We start from the raw sequence: 20,412 nt of genomic DNA, 5'->3' as shown, positions 1-20,412 counted from the left end.
CCCTGATCAAGTGGAGTTTATCCCAGGAACACAGGGATTCTTCAATATACACAAATCTATTAATCTGATACACCATATTAACAAATTTAAGAATAAAAACAATATGATAATCTCAATAAATGCAGAAAAACTATCAACGAAATTCAACACTCATTTATGATAAAAACCCTCCAGAAAGTAGACATAGAGGGAACTTACCTCAACATAATGAAGGCCATATATGACAAATCCACAGCCAATATTGTTCTCAATGGTGAAAAACTGAAACCATTTCCACTAAGATCAGGAACAAGCCAAGGTAGCCCACTCTCATAGCTATTATTCAACATAGTTTTGGAAGTTTTAGACACCGCTATCAGAGACGAAAAGAAATAAAAGGAATCCAAATTGGAAAAGAAGAAGTAAAACTGTCACTGCAGGTGACATGATACTATACCTAGAGAATCCTAAAGATGCTAGCAGAAAGCTACTATAGATGGTACTGGCACAAAAACAGAAATATAGATCAATGGAACATGATAGAAAGCCCAGAGATAAACCCATGCACATATGGTCACCTTATCTTTGATAAAGGAGGCAAGAATATACAGTGGAGAAAGATAACCTCTTCAATAAGTGGTACTGGGAAAACTGAACAGCTACATGTTAAATTGGATTGGAAGAATCAACATTGTGAAAGTAACTATACTACCCAAAGCAGTCTACAGATTCAGTGCAATCCCTATCAAACTACCAATGGCATTTTTCACAGAACCAGAACAAAAAATTTCACAATTTGTATCTAAACACAAAAGACCCCAAGTACCCAAAGCAATCTTGAGAAAAAGAAACAGAGCTGGAGGAATCAGGCTCCCTAACTTCAGACTATACTACAAAGCTACAGTAATCAAGACAGTATGGTACTGGCACAAAAACAGAAATATAGATCAATGGAACATGATAGAAAGCCCAGAGATAAACCCATGCACATATGGTCACCTTATCTTTGATAAAGGAGGCAAGAATATACAGTGGAGAAAGATAACCTCTTCAATAAGAGGTACTGGGAAAACTGAACAGCTACATGTTAAAGAATGCAATTAGAACACTTCCTAACACCATACACAAAAATAAACTCAAAATGGATTAAAGAGCTAAATGTAAGGCCAGACACTATAAAACCCTTAGAGGAAAACATTGGCAGAACACTCTGTGACATAAATCACAGCAATATCCTTTTTGACCCACCTCCTAGAGTAATGGAAGTAAAAACAAAAATAAACAAATGGGACCTAATGAAACTTAAAAGCCCAGCAAAGGAAACCATAAACAAGATGAAAAGACAACCCTCGGAATGGGAGAAGATATTTGTAAATGAAGCAACTGACAAAGGATTAATCTCCAAAATATACAATCAGCTCCTGCAGCTCAGTATCAAAAAAAAATAACCCAATTCAAAAATGGGCAGAAGACCTAAATAGACATTTCTACAAAGAAGACATACTGATTGCCAACGAACAAATGAAAGGATGCTCAACATCACTAATCATTAGAGAATCCAAATCAAAACTACAGTGAAGTATCACCCAACACTGGTCAGAATGGCCATCATCAAAAATCTACAAACAATAAATGCTGGAGAGGGTGTGGAGAAAAGGGAACCCTCTCTCACTATTGGTGGTAATGTAAATTGATACAGCCAATATGGAGTACAGAATGGAGGTTCCTTCAAAAACTAAAAATAGAACTACCATACGACCCAGCAATCCCACTACTGGGCATATACCCTGGGAGAACCATAATTCAAATAGAGTCATGTATCAGAATGTTCACTGCAGGACTATTCACAATAACCAGGACATGGAAGCAACCTAAGTGTTAATTGATAGATGTGGCACATATATACAACGGAATATTACTCAGCCATAAAAAGAAACGAAATTGAGTTATTTGTACTGAGGTGGACGGACCTGGAGTGTGTCATACAGAGTGAAGTAAGTCAGAAAGAGAAAAAAAAAATACCATATGCTAACACATATATATGGAATCTGAAAAAAAAAAAAAAAGGTTCTGATGAACCCAGGGGCAGGACCTGAATAAAGATGTAGACGTAGAGGGTGGACTTGAGGACATGGTGAAGGGGAAGGGGAAGCTGGAACGAAGTGAGAGAGCAGCATTGACATATATACACTATCAAATGTAGAATAGATAGCTAGTGGGAAGGAACTGCATTGCACAGGGAGATCAGCACATTGCTTTGTGACCACCTAGAGGGGTGGGATAGGGATGGTGGGAAGGGTTATTGGGATATAAGGGTATGTGTAGCTGATTCACTCTGTTATACAGCAGAGACTAACATAACATTGTAAAGCAATTATACTCCAGTAAAGATGTTAACAAAAAAAGTGAATATAAATTTAAACAAAGTTTTATCACATTCTGGTGCTTATCAAAAACTGTTAACTTTTCTTGAGCACATTATTTTTGTATATATACACTAGAATCCCTTTTCATACAATAGGAGTTTACAAATCTAATATCTTTTTTTTTTGCTTCTGTATCCTCATTAAACCTATGAATAATATTTTGTTGAGTAAATTAATTCTGCCATGCACTTTACTGTGTTTTGTGGGCTATTGCCAACTAATATGTCTGAGACTTTCAAAACATAGTCTTGCTTTGCAGTAGCTGTTAAGAGACTCCAACAAGAGCACACAAGGAAGGTTCTGATGTTTCTGAAGAATGCTTGGAACACATTGTAAATGTAGTAAATAGAGATAGAATAACATAAAACAAATTGGTTGTGTTTAAAACATTTCTTTGTCTCCAGTTATTTAAAAAGCTGATATTTCTTGAAATAAAAAGATCCAAGAAATCAGAGGTACATGCAACTGTAACATAACATGACTGGCAAATACTATTCAGTAAACCTGGATTAACCTTTCATAATTAGCACTTCTCAGCCCAAGAAATCCCTAATAGTCCACCCTAATTCCATTGTAACAAAATCCCTATAAGGTAAGTCATAATAGCAACACTAACCCCTTCCAAAGCAGAGAAACAAAATGTAGCACTATTTTTTTACCATGGAGGTTCCTTAAAAAGCTAAAAATAGAACTACCATATGACCCAGCAATCCCACTACTGGGCATATATCCTGAGAAAACCATAATTCAAAAAGACTCATGTACCATAATGTTTTCTACCATGAAAGAAAGTTCTGGGCTGGCCATTTACATTATAGGATCTCAGATTTCAGTAAGGATTAAAGGCTGTATATTTAAAACAAGAGACATATAGAAATATCATGAAGATATTAGGACCCCTTCCCTACTTCTCCCGTACTCCATATACCACATCTTAACCTGGCCAGCATAGAAAAATTTAAGGATTTTCTTTGGACCTCAGAAAGTCTACCTTAAATTACCCAAGATTCAAAAAGCTCCACTTGTCACAGTAGTCATAAAATTCAGGCAGATTATCTGGGTCTCTTTATAAACTGATTTCTTTGTGTAAATATCTGAGGAAAAGAGGGGAAGGAAGTGCCTTGTTTGGATTGCAAAGTAAATTTAATTTTTCCAAATCATATTCACATCCATGTATATAAGTGAATGAACCATTTAGCTATTGCTATCTAGCAAACCACCCAAAACTGAATGGCTTAAACCACAATTCTGCATGTAGACAATTTAGGGTGAGATCATCTTGGTGGTCTCAGCTGGCTCCCTTTTGGCATCTGTAATCAGCTGCATGCCAGCTTTACTGATCTTAGCTGGGCTTTCTCATATGTCTAGGACCTCAGCTAGGATGAATCCACTGACTCAGCTTTGTTCTATGTGGTTTTAATCCTCAAGCATAGGGGTTGGCAAAACTACAGCTCACTGCCTGTCTTTATATATAAGGTTTCACTGGAATAGAGCCATACCCATTTGTTTATTTATTGCCTATGTTTGCGTTCACAATAAAACAGGGGAGTTGAGTAGTTGTGACAGGAACCATATGGCCTTCAAAGCCTAAAACCTTTACTATCTGGCCCTTTACATAAAAAGTTTGCTGACTCCTGCTCTAGCAGGGCTCATTTACATGACAATGTCAGGGATCCAAGCGAAAGAGTGGAAACTCACAAGGTCTCTTGGGGCCTAAATTTGAAACCACCACAGCATCACTTCTGCCATGTTCTGTTGGCCAAAGCAAGTTAGAAGTCCAGCCCAGATCCAAGAAGAGGGGAAATAGAATCCATGTCTAGATGGAGAAGTGAAAAGTCACATTTCAAAGGGCATGGGTTCAGGGAGTAGTGAAGGACTCTGGTCATATTTACAACCTGCCTCACTAGATCACATAACAATTGCCTTCAGACTAAAAGAATTATGATGGAATAGGTGGATATATTTATAATATTTCATTAGGAAAGCCCATAAGAATCATGTGAGTCACTGTTTGTCAAATACCTGACCTGTAGATTTTTGTCAAAAGGATGTATCCATAATTATTTTGGTAGAGATTATTTTTAACTCTTAGTCATTGATATTAAAACTAGGTCCTGGGAGAGTCAGATAGGAGGCTGATTGTTCATTATACAACCTTAGGAGAGAGTTATTGACTTTGATTCCTGATCCTGAAGGGAAATAAGATAAAGATCAATTAAAATTACTGAACTCATTTAGATGACTAGGTTATGGAAACAGACCCAAGATGTAGGATGATTCCAATGCAATAAAAGTGTTCCTAGTAAATAGTCCACACAATGATTCAGGGACACAGACTTCTCTCACCTGTGGGCCTGCCAGTCCTAAGGCAGGTCTTCATCTTATTAGCAGAAAAGAAAAAGAGAAGGTGGAGGAGGCTCACATCCTTCCTGAAAGTCTTGGCTCAAAAGTAGTACACAGCACTTCTGCTCATATTCTGTTGGTGAGAACTCGTCAGTTGGCTACACCTAACTGCAAAGGATAATGGAATTTGTAAGTCTAACTCTATACCTAGAAAGAAGAAAGAAATGGATTTTGATGAACAGTTTGGAGTCTGTGCCATAGTCTACCTTCTGGTCATCAGATGTTCATTTGCATCTTTCTTTTCACATTTATAGAAGACATTACCTTCACAAGGGAGACCACCCAAAGTCTCCTCCAGTTACTGCTTCTAGCTCGAAATCCAGGATCCCTGGATGATGTTTAGTCTTCTCTGTAAGGTCAGGATGTAGCCCTTTAAGGTCTAAAACCCCCAACCCCTGCACACACACAGATAAAATATACAATGATAAAACTAGGCCAGGTTAAATGCCATAAAACTGCCACTCAGAAAACAGATGACTAGGAAATACACAACATTCACGGGCTAGTTGCAACGATGAATTCATGCTGGGAAGGTATTTTAATGAAGGAAGTTCCACTATTAGACACCAGATCTCCATTCTAAGAGGAACTCTGTTTTCTGTTCTTCTTTAAGAGTTTCTTCTTGGTCCATTACCATCCATGACCACACCTGAGTCAGCCCATTGTGGAACATTAGCTTTCTTGGGGGTTATGCAGTATTCACAGCCTGCTTCCTGCTCATATGGGTTTGGGGTCCCAAATATTATTTTAAGCCTTAAATATTCAAAGGATTTTAACACAAGGATCAAAATTTATTTGGCAATACAGTTGGTCAAAATTTTAGTAGAATTCTGATCAATTTACATACAATAAGTTTCATGGGCCATACCTAAAATTACTTCTTAGACACAGTGTTCAAGACTTGTTTATTTCTTTGCTAAAACCTATGAAGATAAGAATTCTATCTTAATCCATCACTGTATACTACAATCCAGCATTTACTAATTCCCTGTAGGAACACAAAGTAGGAACATTTGTTCAATATAAAAAGTGCTTAACATAATACCTACAATATAATGTGTTCATCCAACGGTAGCTGTTAACATTAAGAGAGAAGCTCATTGGAATAGGAGATAACAAACCAGGGGCTTAATTCTAGCTCTACTGCTACATAGCTGGGTAAGATCATGCAAGTTAGTTTCATCATATTCTAAATCTTTCTCACAGTATTGTTGTTGCTTTGCACTTTTATAATTCACCTCCAATCCTTGTTTTTTTTTTTGCACTTTTATGATTCACTACCAACAATTGATGAGGAAAGGACTAATCTTGAGATCAAAATACCATGAGAAGCCCATAGGCAGATCTTTAGGAAAGTATTCAAACTACAAGTGCTATAATGGTAATAAGATTTGTTGCAAGAATCAGTTGTCATCCAACCCAGCATGATCCATTAAACACAGGCTTCATTTAATGCCATGAGATTTGAGTGGGGCCTATTATAGGTGGTTAATTGTTTGAGAGCCCTGTGATGGTTTATTTAGCTTTGGAAATGCATCAGTGAACACATATTTTTTTGAAATTTGGTTGTTTGTAATGAAATTCATAATATGTCTAATATCACAAAATAGCCAAGGAGAAGCTGGAGCTGTGCACTGTGTACAATAAAACTTCTCTTTAAAATTTGGTAAGTGACTTTAGGTCAGTGATCCCAACCCTGGCTGCACATTAAAGTCATTTGGAGAGGTTTTTATAAATACCAGTGCCTGGACCCCACTCCAGAGATTCTGATATAAATGCAATTTTAAAACCTCCTCAGTGATTCTGACGGAGAACCACTGCTTTTAAAAGGGAAATATGTCATCATGAAAGACACCTTTTTTAGTGCCTGTTACTAGAGGCAAGAAAATATCCTGCCTATACTACAGCTTTTATACAGTGTTATTACTTGGACTAGTCATGGCCTTTTTAGTCATTTTTAGATGAAAAATTGTTTGTTTTTTGAGGAGGTATGGGATGAGCAGTAGGGGGTTTGCTTAGGGAGGCTCCATGATAGTCAACACAGTAACACTTGCCCCTTCCTCTGCAGCACATCATGCTTGTGCAGCGTCAGATGTCTGTGATAGAAGAGGACTTGGAAGAATTCCAACTCGCTCTGAAACACTATGTGGAGAGCGCTTCCTCCCAAAGTGGTTGCTTGCGGTAAGTGCTCCTGCGCATGTGTCTTAGATGAGGGTGGGGTCTGGAAGACTGGTACTTGAGAATCTTCATCTAAAGTTATGCTGGTCATTCTAGCCCTCGGGGTGATGCATTTTGCAGAGTTAAACAGGCTGTTTTCTCTTTTATCCTTGGACTCTGTGTGGATTTGAACATTAGGAGCACCAAGGGAAGTCAAATAGACTGAAATTCCTCCTTTTGCATCAAGGCAGACTCACACTCTGATTTAAATCATCTCTGGTATATGAGGCCCCAACTCTAGTGCATCTAGCTCTGATTGCTACCTTGAGAGTGCGCCCTATGGCCTAATAACCACCATTTCAGCCATTCATTATGAAATTGCACCATCTCTGAAGTCTTGATGGCAGGACTTTGTCATTAAAAAAAAAAAAAAAGGTATTTCCATGGCCACTCCAGCTCAGGCTTCTGTTATCTCAGGCTACTAAAATATACTAACTATACCTCATCTTCAGTTTCTCTACTCCAAGTAGTCCAATAAACAACTACTACAATTATAATTTTCTGGAAACAATTATCATAGAATTCTCTTACTCAGAAACCTGCAATAACTATCTAATGAGTATCTTATCAAATGCCAGAAGTTTATCTTGACCCTACAATTATACTACCAACAGACCCCAGAAATCCATAGCACTGCTACCATTTGTTCTCCCTCACCTGAACACTATGCCTCAACAGTGCCCAGCTGCATATTGCCTTTCCAGCATAATCTATTGTCTTACCGCTGTGCCTTCGATCTGGCCACTCTCCTTCCCAGAAGTGTGCACCCAGCTTCAGGTCTCTGCCAGCCGATGCTCTACCTTAATTCCAAAGATCAAACTCACCTGCTCCTGGAAAACTGCCACAACCAAATCCACCCCTACCTTAGGAGCTTGTTTAAGTTGTATTTCACAATACTCTTAAAACATTGGGAAAGCTTTTTAGCACATGTGTGCATGCATGTATGTGCACATAGAAACATATTTTATGTCTCTTTGGTGTTCCTCCCAGTAATTACTAGTTATATTTTATTCACACTCTGGCAGAATACTTCTGCAGCTAAGAATACAACATGGGTTGTATTAACTTTGTGGGTTTGGGAAAGATCCTTACTTGCTCTAAGCCTCAGTTTCTTCATAAAGTGGTTGAGAAGATTAACTGAGTGCCTCTCATCCACTGAGGGCCAGGAAACATGAGCTGGGATTACTGCTGCACTTACTATTCCTTACCTGTTGTCTGGCTGTCTAACCTCGTTTATAGAGTAGAATAGGACTTGCTCAGTGCCATTAATGTCATACAGCTCACGATCTTCCCAGTAGTGCCTGGTAACAGGCACTACTTTTTTTTGCTGTTGTTATTATACCTCACGACCGGCCCAAATCAAAACCCCATTTTAGTCCTTTTATTTCAGTGACTTAAAAGAGATTTGCCAAAGTGAGAGTATACGTAGTTTTAAAAAAGCCTACTCATTTAAAAATAAAAGTGATGTTTTGGAGAATGCAGAAAGAACATATATAGTCCACAGTGTAAACTGCAAAAAGTAGAGCTCAGTAAACTCTTTTTGGTTAGTGAGGCTATAAAGAAAATAAAATCTGGTTTGGGATATCACAATTTCCAGGAATAGATTAGATATTTTACATTTACAAAAATGGTATAAAGTTTTACTATTTTTAAGGTTCAGAAATACTGATTTAATGTGTTGGGAAAATGACCTAAAGTGACTAGAACAGCCACAGGGTGAGGAAAACAGGCTGTGGGAGAGTAAGAGAGTAGATAGATTTATGTTGCCTGATGCAAACTCTGTTCTCTCAATGAGGAGGAAAAATTGCTCCCTAAGCTCCAGCTGTGAAGTAAAATGAAGGAGAGTATCCTTTTCCTGTAAGATAAATTGAGACTCTAAGACTCTCCTTTTCCTTTGCAAGACTGCTTTGTTTCTTAACAACTCTTCACTCCTTATTGTGATTTTTTTCAGCTTTCTTTCTTTTACTGGAATTACCAAAAAGTAGACTTTATCAGATGAAATGAGCATCAGAGAATCACCACAAAGAAATGGAAAATATGTGGAATACATGTTATGCTGGTGTGCCTATCTAAATTCAGTTGTATTAGTTGATCAAATTTAATCTTCTATCTGTATTAATTGATGAACAGTCAAATGGGCCACTTATGTCATCATTCATGCTCTAATGCACTCAGTGTGATTGCCTGGGGCTTGGCTGAATTATCTGTGAATTATCAGAGTTGTTTTGCAGTTTCTTCTCTCACAATGTTTGGCTCAGCCTCTCCATGGTTACAGAGGAAATGCTTCCATAAAATGAAGTAGAAATTAAAGATTTATGAGATTAGGTATTTTGTTTCCATTTTCTTATTTAATCTTCACTGCCATTATCTGAAGTTTGTATTACATCCAGTTCAGGAAGAAATAGGCTCAGATGGGTTAAACAATTTGCCTGAGTTTGTCTGACTCCAAAACCCATGTTTAATCTTTCCTGCCAGTATTTGGTCATCCTTGAATTAGAGTTTCCTGGACTTTCCATGGTTAACCAGGAGTAGAATAGACAACATCCCTTTTGTTCCAATTATACGGTCTTATTTTCTTAAATTCAAGGCACTGAATTAGTGAGGCTTTGCCCTCTAGGTATTTGACTAGGATACTCAGAGGTTTAGGGGGCTGACAGGGCTTTTGTTAGTTAGTCAACTGAATTTTAAAATGAATTACTCATCACAAATCATTAGAGAAAAGCAAATCAAAACTAGAGTGAGGTATCATCTCACACCTGTTAAAATGGCCACCATCAAAAAATCTACAAACAATAAATGCTGGAGAGGGTGTGGAGAAAAGGGAACCCTCTTGCACTGTTGGTGGGAATGTAAATTGATACAGCCACTATGGAGAACAGTGTGGACTGTCATACAGAGTGAAGTAAATCAGAAAGAGAAAAACAAATACTGTATGCTAACACATATATATGGAATCTAAAAAAAATAAAACAGGTTCTGAAGAACATAGGGGCAGGACAGGAATAAAGACACAGATGTAGAGAATAGACTTGACAACACAGGGAAGGGGAAGGGGAAGTTGGGATGAAGTAAGAGAGTAGCATTGACATATATACACTACCAAATGTAAAATAGCTAGCGGGATGCAGCCTCATAGCACAGAGAGATCAGCTCGGTGCTTGTAACCACCAGAGGGATGGGATAGGGAGGGTGGGAGGTAGATGCAAGAGGGAGGGGATATGGGGATATATGTATACATATAGCTGATTCACTTTGTTATATAGTAGCAACTAACACAACAATGTAAAGCAATTTTACTCCAACGAAGATGTTAAAAAAAAAGTTACTGAAAAACCCAAGCAGAGCAATTGTATGATCCATGTATAACGCACACACACACACACACACACACACACACACACACACACAATTTTTTGATTACTCTTTTCACATATTTTGTAATCATGAAGGCTTATTTAATCCCTGTGTTTGGCACGGGGAGGTACCAATTGAATATATGTGTTGTACACAGTGTATTCTCAGAGCCATGCTTGACTTCGGAAAGTTGAGAACAGTTTCTGCTTCCAAGGATCTAGGAAACCAATTGGGAAAATAATAGGATACTCATTCATGAACAATTAAAGCCATGTTCTTGGCCTTAATTTCACAGCTGTTAAGTAGAATAAAATGATTTCTGAAGTCACTCTCAGCTACCAAATTCTAGAATTTGTATGTATTCTAAACTCCATGTCAAGGATGTAGGGAACATGAATGTGGAACTGCATTGTAAGAATCAACCCTGGGAGTTGTACTATGGCCAAAGAAACATCCTTAAGAACTCATGGTACCCTGTGTCACATTGAACCATTAATTTATCAGCATTTTTATATAGACAAAATAAATGGGTGGCCGTAGTGTGGTGGAGAATTGTGGGAACTATCCCTCCTGTGTGCCCTTTACTCCAGTGATTAGGCTCTGTGAGTTAAGATAGGCCACCTGGGGAACAGAGGAAGCCAAGACGAAGTGTGTCCTGTTCCTGATGAGCCAAGCTACCTTGGGTAAGATGTTTAACTCCAACCGTTCCTGAGCTACATCATTTTTCCCCATTTCATTGACATTTTCCAGCTCCTGTAATGTTCAAGGTCTCCTGGAGCTCAGAGCTGAAGCTCTAAGTGACCTTATCCAGAGACAGCTTAGCCAAAGAACTCTTGCTTTAGCCAGTGAGTTTTCAAGTGCCACAGGAAGTATGAATACATTGAGGAGGAAGACTGAGGATGTTTAAGTTAGTACAGTCACAAAGCAAAAGCTCAGAGTTACATCATGTAATTTTAATTTTGAAAATAATTGAAAGCTAATCATTCAAGCCCTAAGCCCTTTTAACAGAAATATTGCTGACTGAAATTTCTAAAAATTTTATCATTAACCTTTTCTTGCTGTCTCAGTGTCATCACTGCATATGTATTATTATCTGTATTGTACAGTCTCAAATATCAATGTCCTTAAATGTCATTGCTGTGTATTGGTCGGTTTTGCCCTTAATTGAAAGCACCCAGTCTGTAGAACAATTTTGTTTAGCATTTTCACCCATAGTCCTTTGAGACACAATCTGAACTGGTCTTTCAACTCTTCCATCTGGCTCTTGACCGGATGGCCTACAGTCAGGAAGAAGGAGAAAGGAGCAACACCAACAAGCCATCGTCTCATGTCTGAACCTAAGGACAGAAAGTTTCCCAGAAGTCCTTGCTTCTCAGCATACTTCCCTTGGCATCTCATTGGCCCAACTCAAGTCACATGGCTATTCCTGGCTACAGGGAGGTTAGAAAACAAATATTTAGCAGAAAGGAGATTGTGATGACTGTCTCAGCCCAGCGCTGATTGGTACATTGGATATATTGCAAAATGAACAATGGCAGGGTTCGGTTAGACAGAGGGGAATAACAGTGGGGAAGGCAACAGGCAATATCTACCATATGATTTGCAGAGTGACTGTGAAGGTAAAATGACTTAATCCATGGGAAATGCTTAGACCAGGGCCTGGAACAGAGAAATACATGTTAGCAACAATCACCATTGTTATTAGTATGTATAATAATATAATAATTGTTATCATCATTATTATTGGCTTGCTGCTCCTCATTGTTTTCAAAGATTTGTCTTTTTCCCTCAGTTTCTTTTCTGTTCCTTTTAATTCTGTCATGTTTCTCAACTTTGATACCATTAAGGCTTAGCTTTCACTCACCTAAGGGAAGTGCTACTTTGTTTTTCGCTATTGAGCTAACAGCTAACACACACACACATATACACACATACAATATACCAATTACTGGGCAAAACATTCTACATGTAATGCCTTATTTAGTAGTCACAGTACTATTATTACCACCATTTAACAGGTGAGGAAACAGGTTAAGTAATGGGCCCAAGGTGATAAAGCTCTAATACATGGTGGATGAAGGTACGCCTGTATGGCTATACTTCAAACTACTACCTTATCACACTGTGTTATCTTCTTCAGTCCTTCAAAACTTGAGCATCAGGCTAAAATTTTGTGAATTTCTTGTGGCTAGTCTGGAAAATGGCAGGTTCAGATAGCAGGATAAGTGATTTTTATATGTAATAAGTAATACAAATGAATTAGTTTGTAGGAGGCAGTTCATAGTCATAGATTGAAATTTGACCATTACATTGTCAGATTACATTTGGGGATTACAGATCCTTTTAGACTACGATGAGAACTATGGATTCTCTTCCCAGGAAAAAGTAGATATGCACAGTAATTTGCAGCTCATTTCTGGGATTTCAAGGAACCCCCCCAAAAGCCCATGTATAAACTCCTGGGGTTAGAAAATCTCTAGTTTCACTTTCTGTTCAATTCCTTTGATTATGTTATAAACCTTTCCCCGAGAAAATCTGAAATTGAACTAATAACAATATTTGCTACATCATATCTTAACTGAAGCAAGCTAGAACAACAGCTCTGTGAAAAACACCAAACTACAAGCCAAATAAGTATTACAATTTCTGTGTAGTTACCACCATCTGCTGGCCACACTTAGGTAAATCCTAAATTTACATTGAGCTTGGCTATTTTACTGGTATCTTCTATGTTCTCTATTAAATCAATATCCTATTCTCCCAATTTCTCCCAATCTCTCAATTTATTGGGATTGAGATAAACACACTACTATATATAAAATAGATAACTAATAAGGACGTACTGTGTAGCACAGGGAAGTCTACTCAATACTCTGAAATGACCTATATGGGAAAAGAATCATAAAAGTGGATATATGTCTATGTATAACTGATTCACTTTGCTGTAAACCCAAAACTAACACAACATTGTAAATCAACTATACTCCAATAAAAATTATTTTAAAAAATTTAAAAAATAGTAGTTTATACAAACTACTATGTATAAAATAGATAAGCAACAAAGATGTATTGTATAGCACAGGGAATTATAACCATTAACTTGTAATAACATTTAATGGAGTATAATCTGCAAAACTACTGAATCACTATGCTGTATACCTGAAATATAATGTAAATCAACTATACTTCCATTTTAAAAAGCACCACATCGGAATTTTTTTTTTTAAATCCTTGTTTTTCTAACCTCTGATTTTGATTTATAATCTGAATATACTGTGAAACGTTAGGCTGAACGAGCTGGACTTGTGGAATTAATTTTTTAAAGGAATCTTTATATTTGTGTCCTACTCTCCCTTAAATTTATGAATCTGTCCCCTCTTCCTTTCTTTCTACCTTAATTTGGATCTTCATCATCTCTCACCTAAGCTAATTTCACTACCTCTCTAGCTTTTCTTCCTGCTTTGAGCTGTTCTCCATAGGCTACCTCACACGGCCATCAGAAGGATCTTTTAAAACCCAGCTTCAACCATGAGACTCTCCCTGCTTTAAACCCTTTTGTGTCTCCTCATTGCTACTGGATTAAATCCAGTCTTCACCTCAACTTGTCTTTTCACCCACCTCCTCTCTCTTCACTACTCCAAAACATATTATATAGGCTATTAGTCACTCTCAGGCTAGTACAGAGAGCTGGAAGGAACAAATTTGTCTTCTCTAAATTGGAAAAGCAATTACAAAAAAAACTACAATTATGGCCAGAATATGGACTCAAACTTGATCTGGACAGCGAGAAAGTTGAGAGGTGTGAGTGTGTAAAAGAGAAAGGAGGATGGCCAACACTGGACGCTGGCAAAGTTGGAGTTAGTTGTGTATAAGTGTGGTCCATTTGACTTAGCTTACAGCAGGACCCCAAACAAAAGCTGTCAATCCAGAGATAGAGGTAAGGGCGAGAGCTTTGGAGGCTGATTGGACTGATCCAAAGAGCTACACCTGAGGGCAAGGAAAGTGGCATGCACTCACATTTTTCTGAACCCTGGCAAAACAGAACTCAAAAACTCTTTTTGAATGGATATATGAATGAAATTTTACAAAGTTATATTTGTGATTTCTAAAATATACTGACAGTATTCATGATGACAAACCAACCAGAAAACTAAAAAAGTATATTAAACAAACAGACATGTTAATCAATTATTGACAAAACTTCAATTTTCGTGCAGGAACCATAGGTGTTTCCTATACAAATGGATAAGATTAGAGATGATTAGAAATATTAGTTTATTTCTTATATTTAATTTCCTGTGGCTAATTATGCCTTTCATTTTCCATTTCAGTATTTCTATACAGAAGCTTTCAAATGAATCTCACTACACAATTTACGAGTTCTGGGAGAATAGTAGTGTGTGGAATAGGTAAGTTATGAGCAGGCCTTATTTTTTTTTATTTCTTTGCCAGGGAGGTGGCAATATACATGATATAATTTTAGAACCTGTAGAGAAAAACTCCATTCCCTTTACCTCACCTTAAAACCTGTCCCATTTGCTCATTTTACTAAATCTCACTCTTTTTATGGATTTGAAATCACTTTCCTTTTGAAGCACAAAAACTTTTCATTATGGTCACACTTTAAGAATTACCATTTTACTGATGCTTTCAGGTAAACAGATTTAGATGTGGGTCATGGGTGTCTAAGGTACGCAGGGGTGGGAGACAAAGGATGCAGAAAAAGATGAAAAAAATTTTACTTCCTAATTTTTCTTAAGCTCTGTGGTTTTTATTTTGCAATATAGCTATATATAATGGTTAAGATCATCATAGCTTAACAGCTTTTTGAAATGTCTTTACTTACTGCAAATAAAAGGGAAATTCAAGGGCTTCCCTGGTGTCGCCGTGGTTGAGAGTCCGCCTGTCGATGCAGGGGACAGGGGTTCGTGCCCCAGTCCGGGAAGATCCCACATGCCGCGGAGCGGCTAGGCCCGTGAGCCATGGCCGCTGAGCCTGCGCGTCCGGAGCCTGTGCTCCGCAACAGGAGAGGCCACAGCAGTGAGAGGCCCGCATACCAAAAAAAAAAAAAAAAAAGGGAAATTCAAGACATTGGAAAAGATTAAAAACAAGTCAACTCCTCTTGTAATCATTCAATTTTGTATATAATTATATTTGTTAACTATTCCTCGATAAAGTTAAAAAATAAATCAAGTTCTTTGAAATTAAAATAATTATTAAGTAACAAATATATAATTAGAAAAATGAGATGAAGGAAATTTTGCTATTCTGAGATTATGTAAATAGTTCTAGTTGGCTTTAAATGGCACAGAGAATATAGTTCTCCAATAAGTCCATATTTTGGGGTGTTAAATTATGGTAATGAAACAAATACCTGAAAATTTAATTGATACATATTTCACCTAAAAATTTTATTTTTGTGGCTATTTTAAACACTGTGCTATAATGCATAATGACATCAATAGAATTTCAGGCACAAAAGGGAGCTTTAAAGGCAACTTATTCAACTCTGTAGTTCCAGGCCTATACTTTTAGATGATTTTTCTTTCTTTTTATCCTCTAGAGATGGAAAATCTATAGTTCTTCTTCTTAGCTATCCTATTTTTTAAACATCCTGATGCCCAAGATAGTCTTCCTTCTGTTTAAACTTCTTGCTGCAATTACAGTTATCTCCTTTTGTTCTATCTTCTCTAGAGAATGAGTGCTCTCTTGTTTTAAAAAACTTTCTGGTGATACTTGTTAAATTACTCCTTAGTCTTTTTTTTAAGGGTAAATAACCATGAAAAGAAGTCCGTATTCAGGCACTTAATCTAAATCATACGAACCTTGCCACCTTAAGTGAATTTGAACTGTGCTACATTCTACTCAGGAAGATCTTAATAAATTGTACAGCCGTAACCTATAATTATTTATACAGCCACCGCCAGATGAATTATAGCAAGACCTTCCAAAGAAGTAATGTGGATTTCTTGGAAACTCCAGAACTCACATCTACTATGCTAGTTCCTGGTAATTATCCTGGGTTCACAATTCTTCTATGTGCTTTTGTATTGCCTTTCTCTGTTTAAAAGACAGTATGTTCTAGCCCCTTCCCCTTCAACAACTGTACTCTATTTTTTATCTATCTTAAAATTGGAGAGTGGGGGGAGGAAATAAGAGATCTATATATTTTTTCTATTGCCTTTAGTCCTTAGTTGACCCTATTTGTATTCCTGGCTGTATTAAACCTAATATTAGTCATTTGCTGGTCACCTTTTAACAATTTGAAGTACAAATCATGACATTTCAAAAAATTATTCAAATGCTTTACTATATTATAGTGTATTGAATAAATTTGAAATAGGTGACCCATAGATTGGAGATTAGAATTATGTTATAAATATCTTTATTATAATAATTGTTAAAATATTTTTTGTAATTGGAAAAAAAGGAGAAGGGAAAGAGAAATTTGAATGAACTTGTCTGAGAAGTCTGGCCTAGCCAAAGTTTATTTAAGATAATTGAGAATAAAAATTATTTGTTCATCTACCCATCCATTCAATTACCAATTAAACATACTTTTACTGAATGTTAATAAGTGCTAGGCACTGGGGATACTCGGGTTCCTAGCCTGTTTACTAGCACTGATTGAGCTCCAATTATGAACAAGCATTGTGTTGGGAGCTACAGAGGGTAAAAAGCAAAAATACAGTCCCTAGCCATAAAATGCTTTCTGTCCAGTAGGAAAGACAAATGTTTGCAGAAAAATAACAAGCTCAGGACATACATAGTAGTTACCCATTAGAGTCATAATGTGCTATGTGAATTTAGAGGAGTGGATTGCCTCTTTAACAGTTTTTAATGAGGAGGTGATCCTTGAGCTGGACTTTAAAAAATGAGATTTGGACAAATAAAGATGGAGAAGAAGAGTACTTAGATAGAGGTAAATTGTAGACATGAACAAATGTAAGAAATGTTAAACGTGCTATGTTAATTGGTGCAAAGATATGATTAAAGCATAAGGCTTGTATATGGTACATGTGCAAAGAGAGGAGAGAGTAGGAAATGGGAGTTGAAAATATAATAAGGAATTTTAACTTTCTTCTTACAGTATTATGGAGTCATTAAAGGTTTTTGAGAGGGCTAGTGAATGCTCTAATCAGTAGTAACTGTGGCAGGAGGGAGAAAGGTGAATGTCATGAGAGGGGAGAAATTGGTCAGGCAGGGCAATAATCTAGGCCAGAAAAAAAAAGCATCTGAACCAAGAAGATACCCATAGAGTTCCCTTGCAGATGAAATTTTCAGGAGTTAACCATAGCAAGATGATGGTTGAAGCCGGGGATTGGTGAGAAAGTGTGTAGGTAAGAAGAAAATATCTTGACAGAAGCCTGAGGAACTGCCTTTATTTAAAAGGTTGTTGGGAGAGAAAAGCCTCCTGTCATTAAAGAGACTGAGGGGAACCAGAGATAGGAGAGTCACAGTTGCAGAGTATCAAGGAAACCAAAAGAGGAGTAACATGCAAGGTACAGTGCTCCTCAGGGGGCCTATGTAGTAGAGCATGACTGAAGAAAATGGGACTGAAAATTGGATTTGACAAGAGAAGTTTTAATAAAATGGTAGGAATTTTAAAATTAGGGTAGATTTTGATGGATTGGTAATAAATGGAAAATGAAAAAGTCAATTCTGGAATTGAAGCTAGGTGAGGACATGGGGAGATTAAGGTGTGAATGCTTTCAATTTGGCTGACTCTGACAGTCTCAGCCTGATTTTTAATATGTATTTACTCTAGATCTTAAGGGCAGGTTTATCTGGCCTAGAGATGGTAGACTTTTAGAATCTCTCTTGCTGTATATCTCAGATTTAACCCTCAATTGAGGAAGCCAAGAATATGGTTGAAATTTCTTGTGATTAACAATTTGACTCATGCGGTTTAAATTAGGATGCACAACAGCTTCAGGAAAGTTGCAAGTGAGTTGGTAGCAAAGGCTGTTAAGGAAGACTTTGATGATTGCCTTAAACTTATCCAAAAAGTTTTAACTTAACATTATACCAGACTTGAACAGTCTTTTATAAATGAGAAGAAAAGAACTAGTTCTAGTTCAAGTAACTTCTGTAAATATGACTGCTACAGCTTTTGTGCATAGAAATGCAGGAAAGCAATAGCCACATCTTATTTATCTTCATATCCCCTGCCCTAGTGCAGTATTAGTATAGTGTATGGCATAAGGAAACAAATATTTTCTAAATGAACGAATGAATAAGGACTTTGATATCATCATAAATGCATTGGTATTCAGTCATGAATTTTCCAAGAAGTCCTGACACTTGTAATTTTTGTGTCTGACATCATATCCATTTTCAACTCTCCCAATCTTGAAACCACAGTTTCTACAATATAGAAGGAAAGAAAGAAGCTTGTTCTTATTGAAGTCTTGAGTCTTTCCAGGAGACACTTGAACAGTACAGTAGAAAAAGAGTACAGAAAGGGAGGCTAACGAGGTAGCAGGAAAAAATATAGTAAGAATAGCACATTTAGAACAATCCGGTAGATTTTTATGGCCTAACTTTACTTAATCATCTTGGATTAACTTTCTATGCACTATTAGTGTCATTGGTACATGCATTTTATTACTCTTTCTCTCTCAGAACATTTCCTAATTTAGAGAGAAAAACTGAGTACAGATAAACTGGATGAATTCTTGTTCTCAGAATTCAGAGTGAATACAATTTAATGCCTTTTAATTGCTACCCTATTTTTCATTGATTTTCACATCACATCTAATTTCTACGACCACTGGAATTTGATAGAAAAAAAAAGTTAGGCTTGATTCTAACACAATTTTAAAAACTTACTTCAAACAAGATTTTTAACATTTATTGGGTCATCCTACTCTATTTTAAACTGAAAGTTTTATCACTGTTAACAGCTGACTTCCCTTGGGGACAAACAGCAGATATATCTCCCTGGACAAAAAGCTGAAATTAGCTTATAAATATTATTTATGATTTTAATGTCCATATGACTTATATTTTTAATAACTAGTTTTGTGCATTTTGTTTATGTAGTTTTGAAATGCTGCATATATTTAGACCTAAAATAAAAATCTGAAAGTTATTACAGTTAGAAACACAGAATGAGTGGGTTTGTATTACTAATTCACAAATAACAATTTCTAATAAGACTGCTTTTTAATTAAGATTTCTAAGTGGTTTACTTAAGATACATCTTAAGAAATAAAGCAGGGACTTCCCTGGTAGCGCAGTGGTTAAGAATCTGCCTGCCAATGCAGGGGACATGGGTTCAAGCCCTGATCCGGGAAGAGCCCACATGCCGCGGAGCAGCTAAGCCCGTGCGCCACAACTACTAAGCCTGCACTCTAGAGCCTGTGAGCCACAACTACTGAGCCACGTGCCACACCTACTGAAGCCCACGTGCCTAGTGCCCGTGCTCCGTCTGCAATAAGAGAAGCCAACTCAGTGGGAAGCCCGAGCACCGCAATGAAGAGTAGACCCTGCTCGCCGCAACTAGAGAAAGCCCGCGAGCAGCAACAAAGACCCAACACAGCCAAAAATAAAAATAAATAAAACAAATTTATTTAAAAAAATAAATAAAGCAACTAAACTAGTCTGCACCAGATACAAAAATATAGACCAAAATATATTCCTATGAACTCTCAAATATAAAAATCACTTAAATGAGGCATACTGGAATATGGAGCCTATGCTGATAAGCCATCATAAAACACCCAGACAAAAAGAGTATGAGAATTGGTCTGTGGAGCAGAATATCCCTTGGCAAAGGAGAAAGCCCTATGGTTATGGGAAAAAAGGATACATAAGAAAGTAAGATCCTATTGCCAGTCAGTATTATTTAAACAGCTTTGAAAACAAATTTTAATCCTTTACATTTGTCTGTTTCTCACCTCATTCCACCAATCTTACTTCTTTGACATAGGTTTGTCTTTGGGATACTTACATTTACTGGGGAAAATATTTCTAATTTTATAATACAGATATACTAAAAAAATATTATTTAAAACACATCCACTTGCTT

At 37.0% G+C, this 20,412-nt stretch overlaps 1 protein-coding gene across 1 annotated transcript in view; it reads left to right on the top strand.

Annotated features, from left to right (window-relative positions):
- NECAB1 (N-terminal EF-hand calcium binding protein 1) overlaps positions 1–20,412 on the top strand; it is a 289,101-nt gene that overhangs the window by 267,933 nt on the left and 756 nt on the right. Inside the window, exons 10-12 of the mRNA XM_024115914.1 lie at positions 6,877–6,989; positions 14,711–14,788; positions 16,297–16,388. Coding sequence (XP_023971682.1) covers positions 6,877–6,989; positions 14,711–14,788; positions 16,297–16,388 — 283 coding nt within the window. The remainder of the gene's footprint in view (positions 1–6,876; positions 6,990–14,710; positions 14,789–16,296; positions 16,389–20,412) is intronic.

The sequence above is a fragment of the Physeter macrocephalus genome, chromosome 15 (assembly GCF_002837175.3).
Source record: "Physeter macrocephalus isolate SW-GA chromosome 15, ASM283717v5, whole genome shotgun sequence".
Classification (NCBI taxonomy): Eukaryota; Metazoa; Chordata; class Mammalia; order Artiodactyla; family Physeteridae; genus Physeter; species Physeter macrocephalus.
The sequence above is the reverse complement of the archived record's forward strand: the minus strand, read 5'-3'. Positions and strand labels throughout refer to the sequence as shown.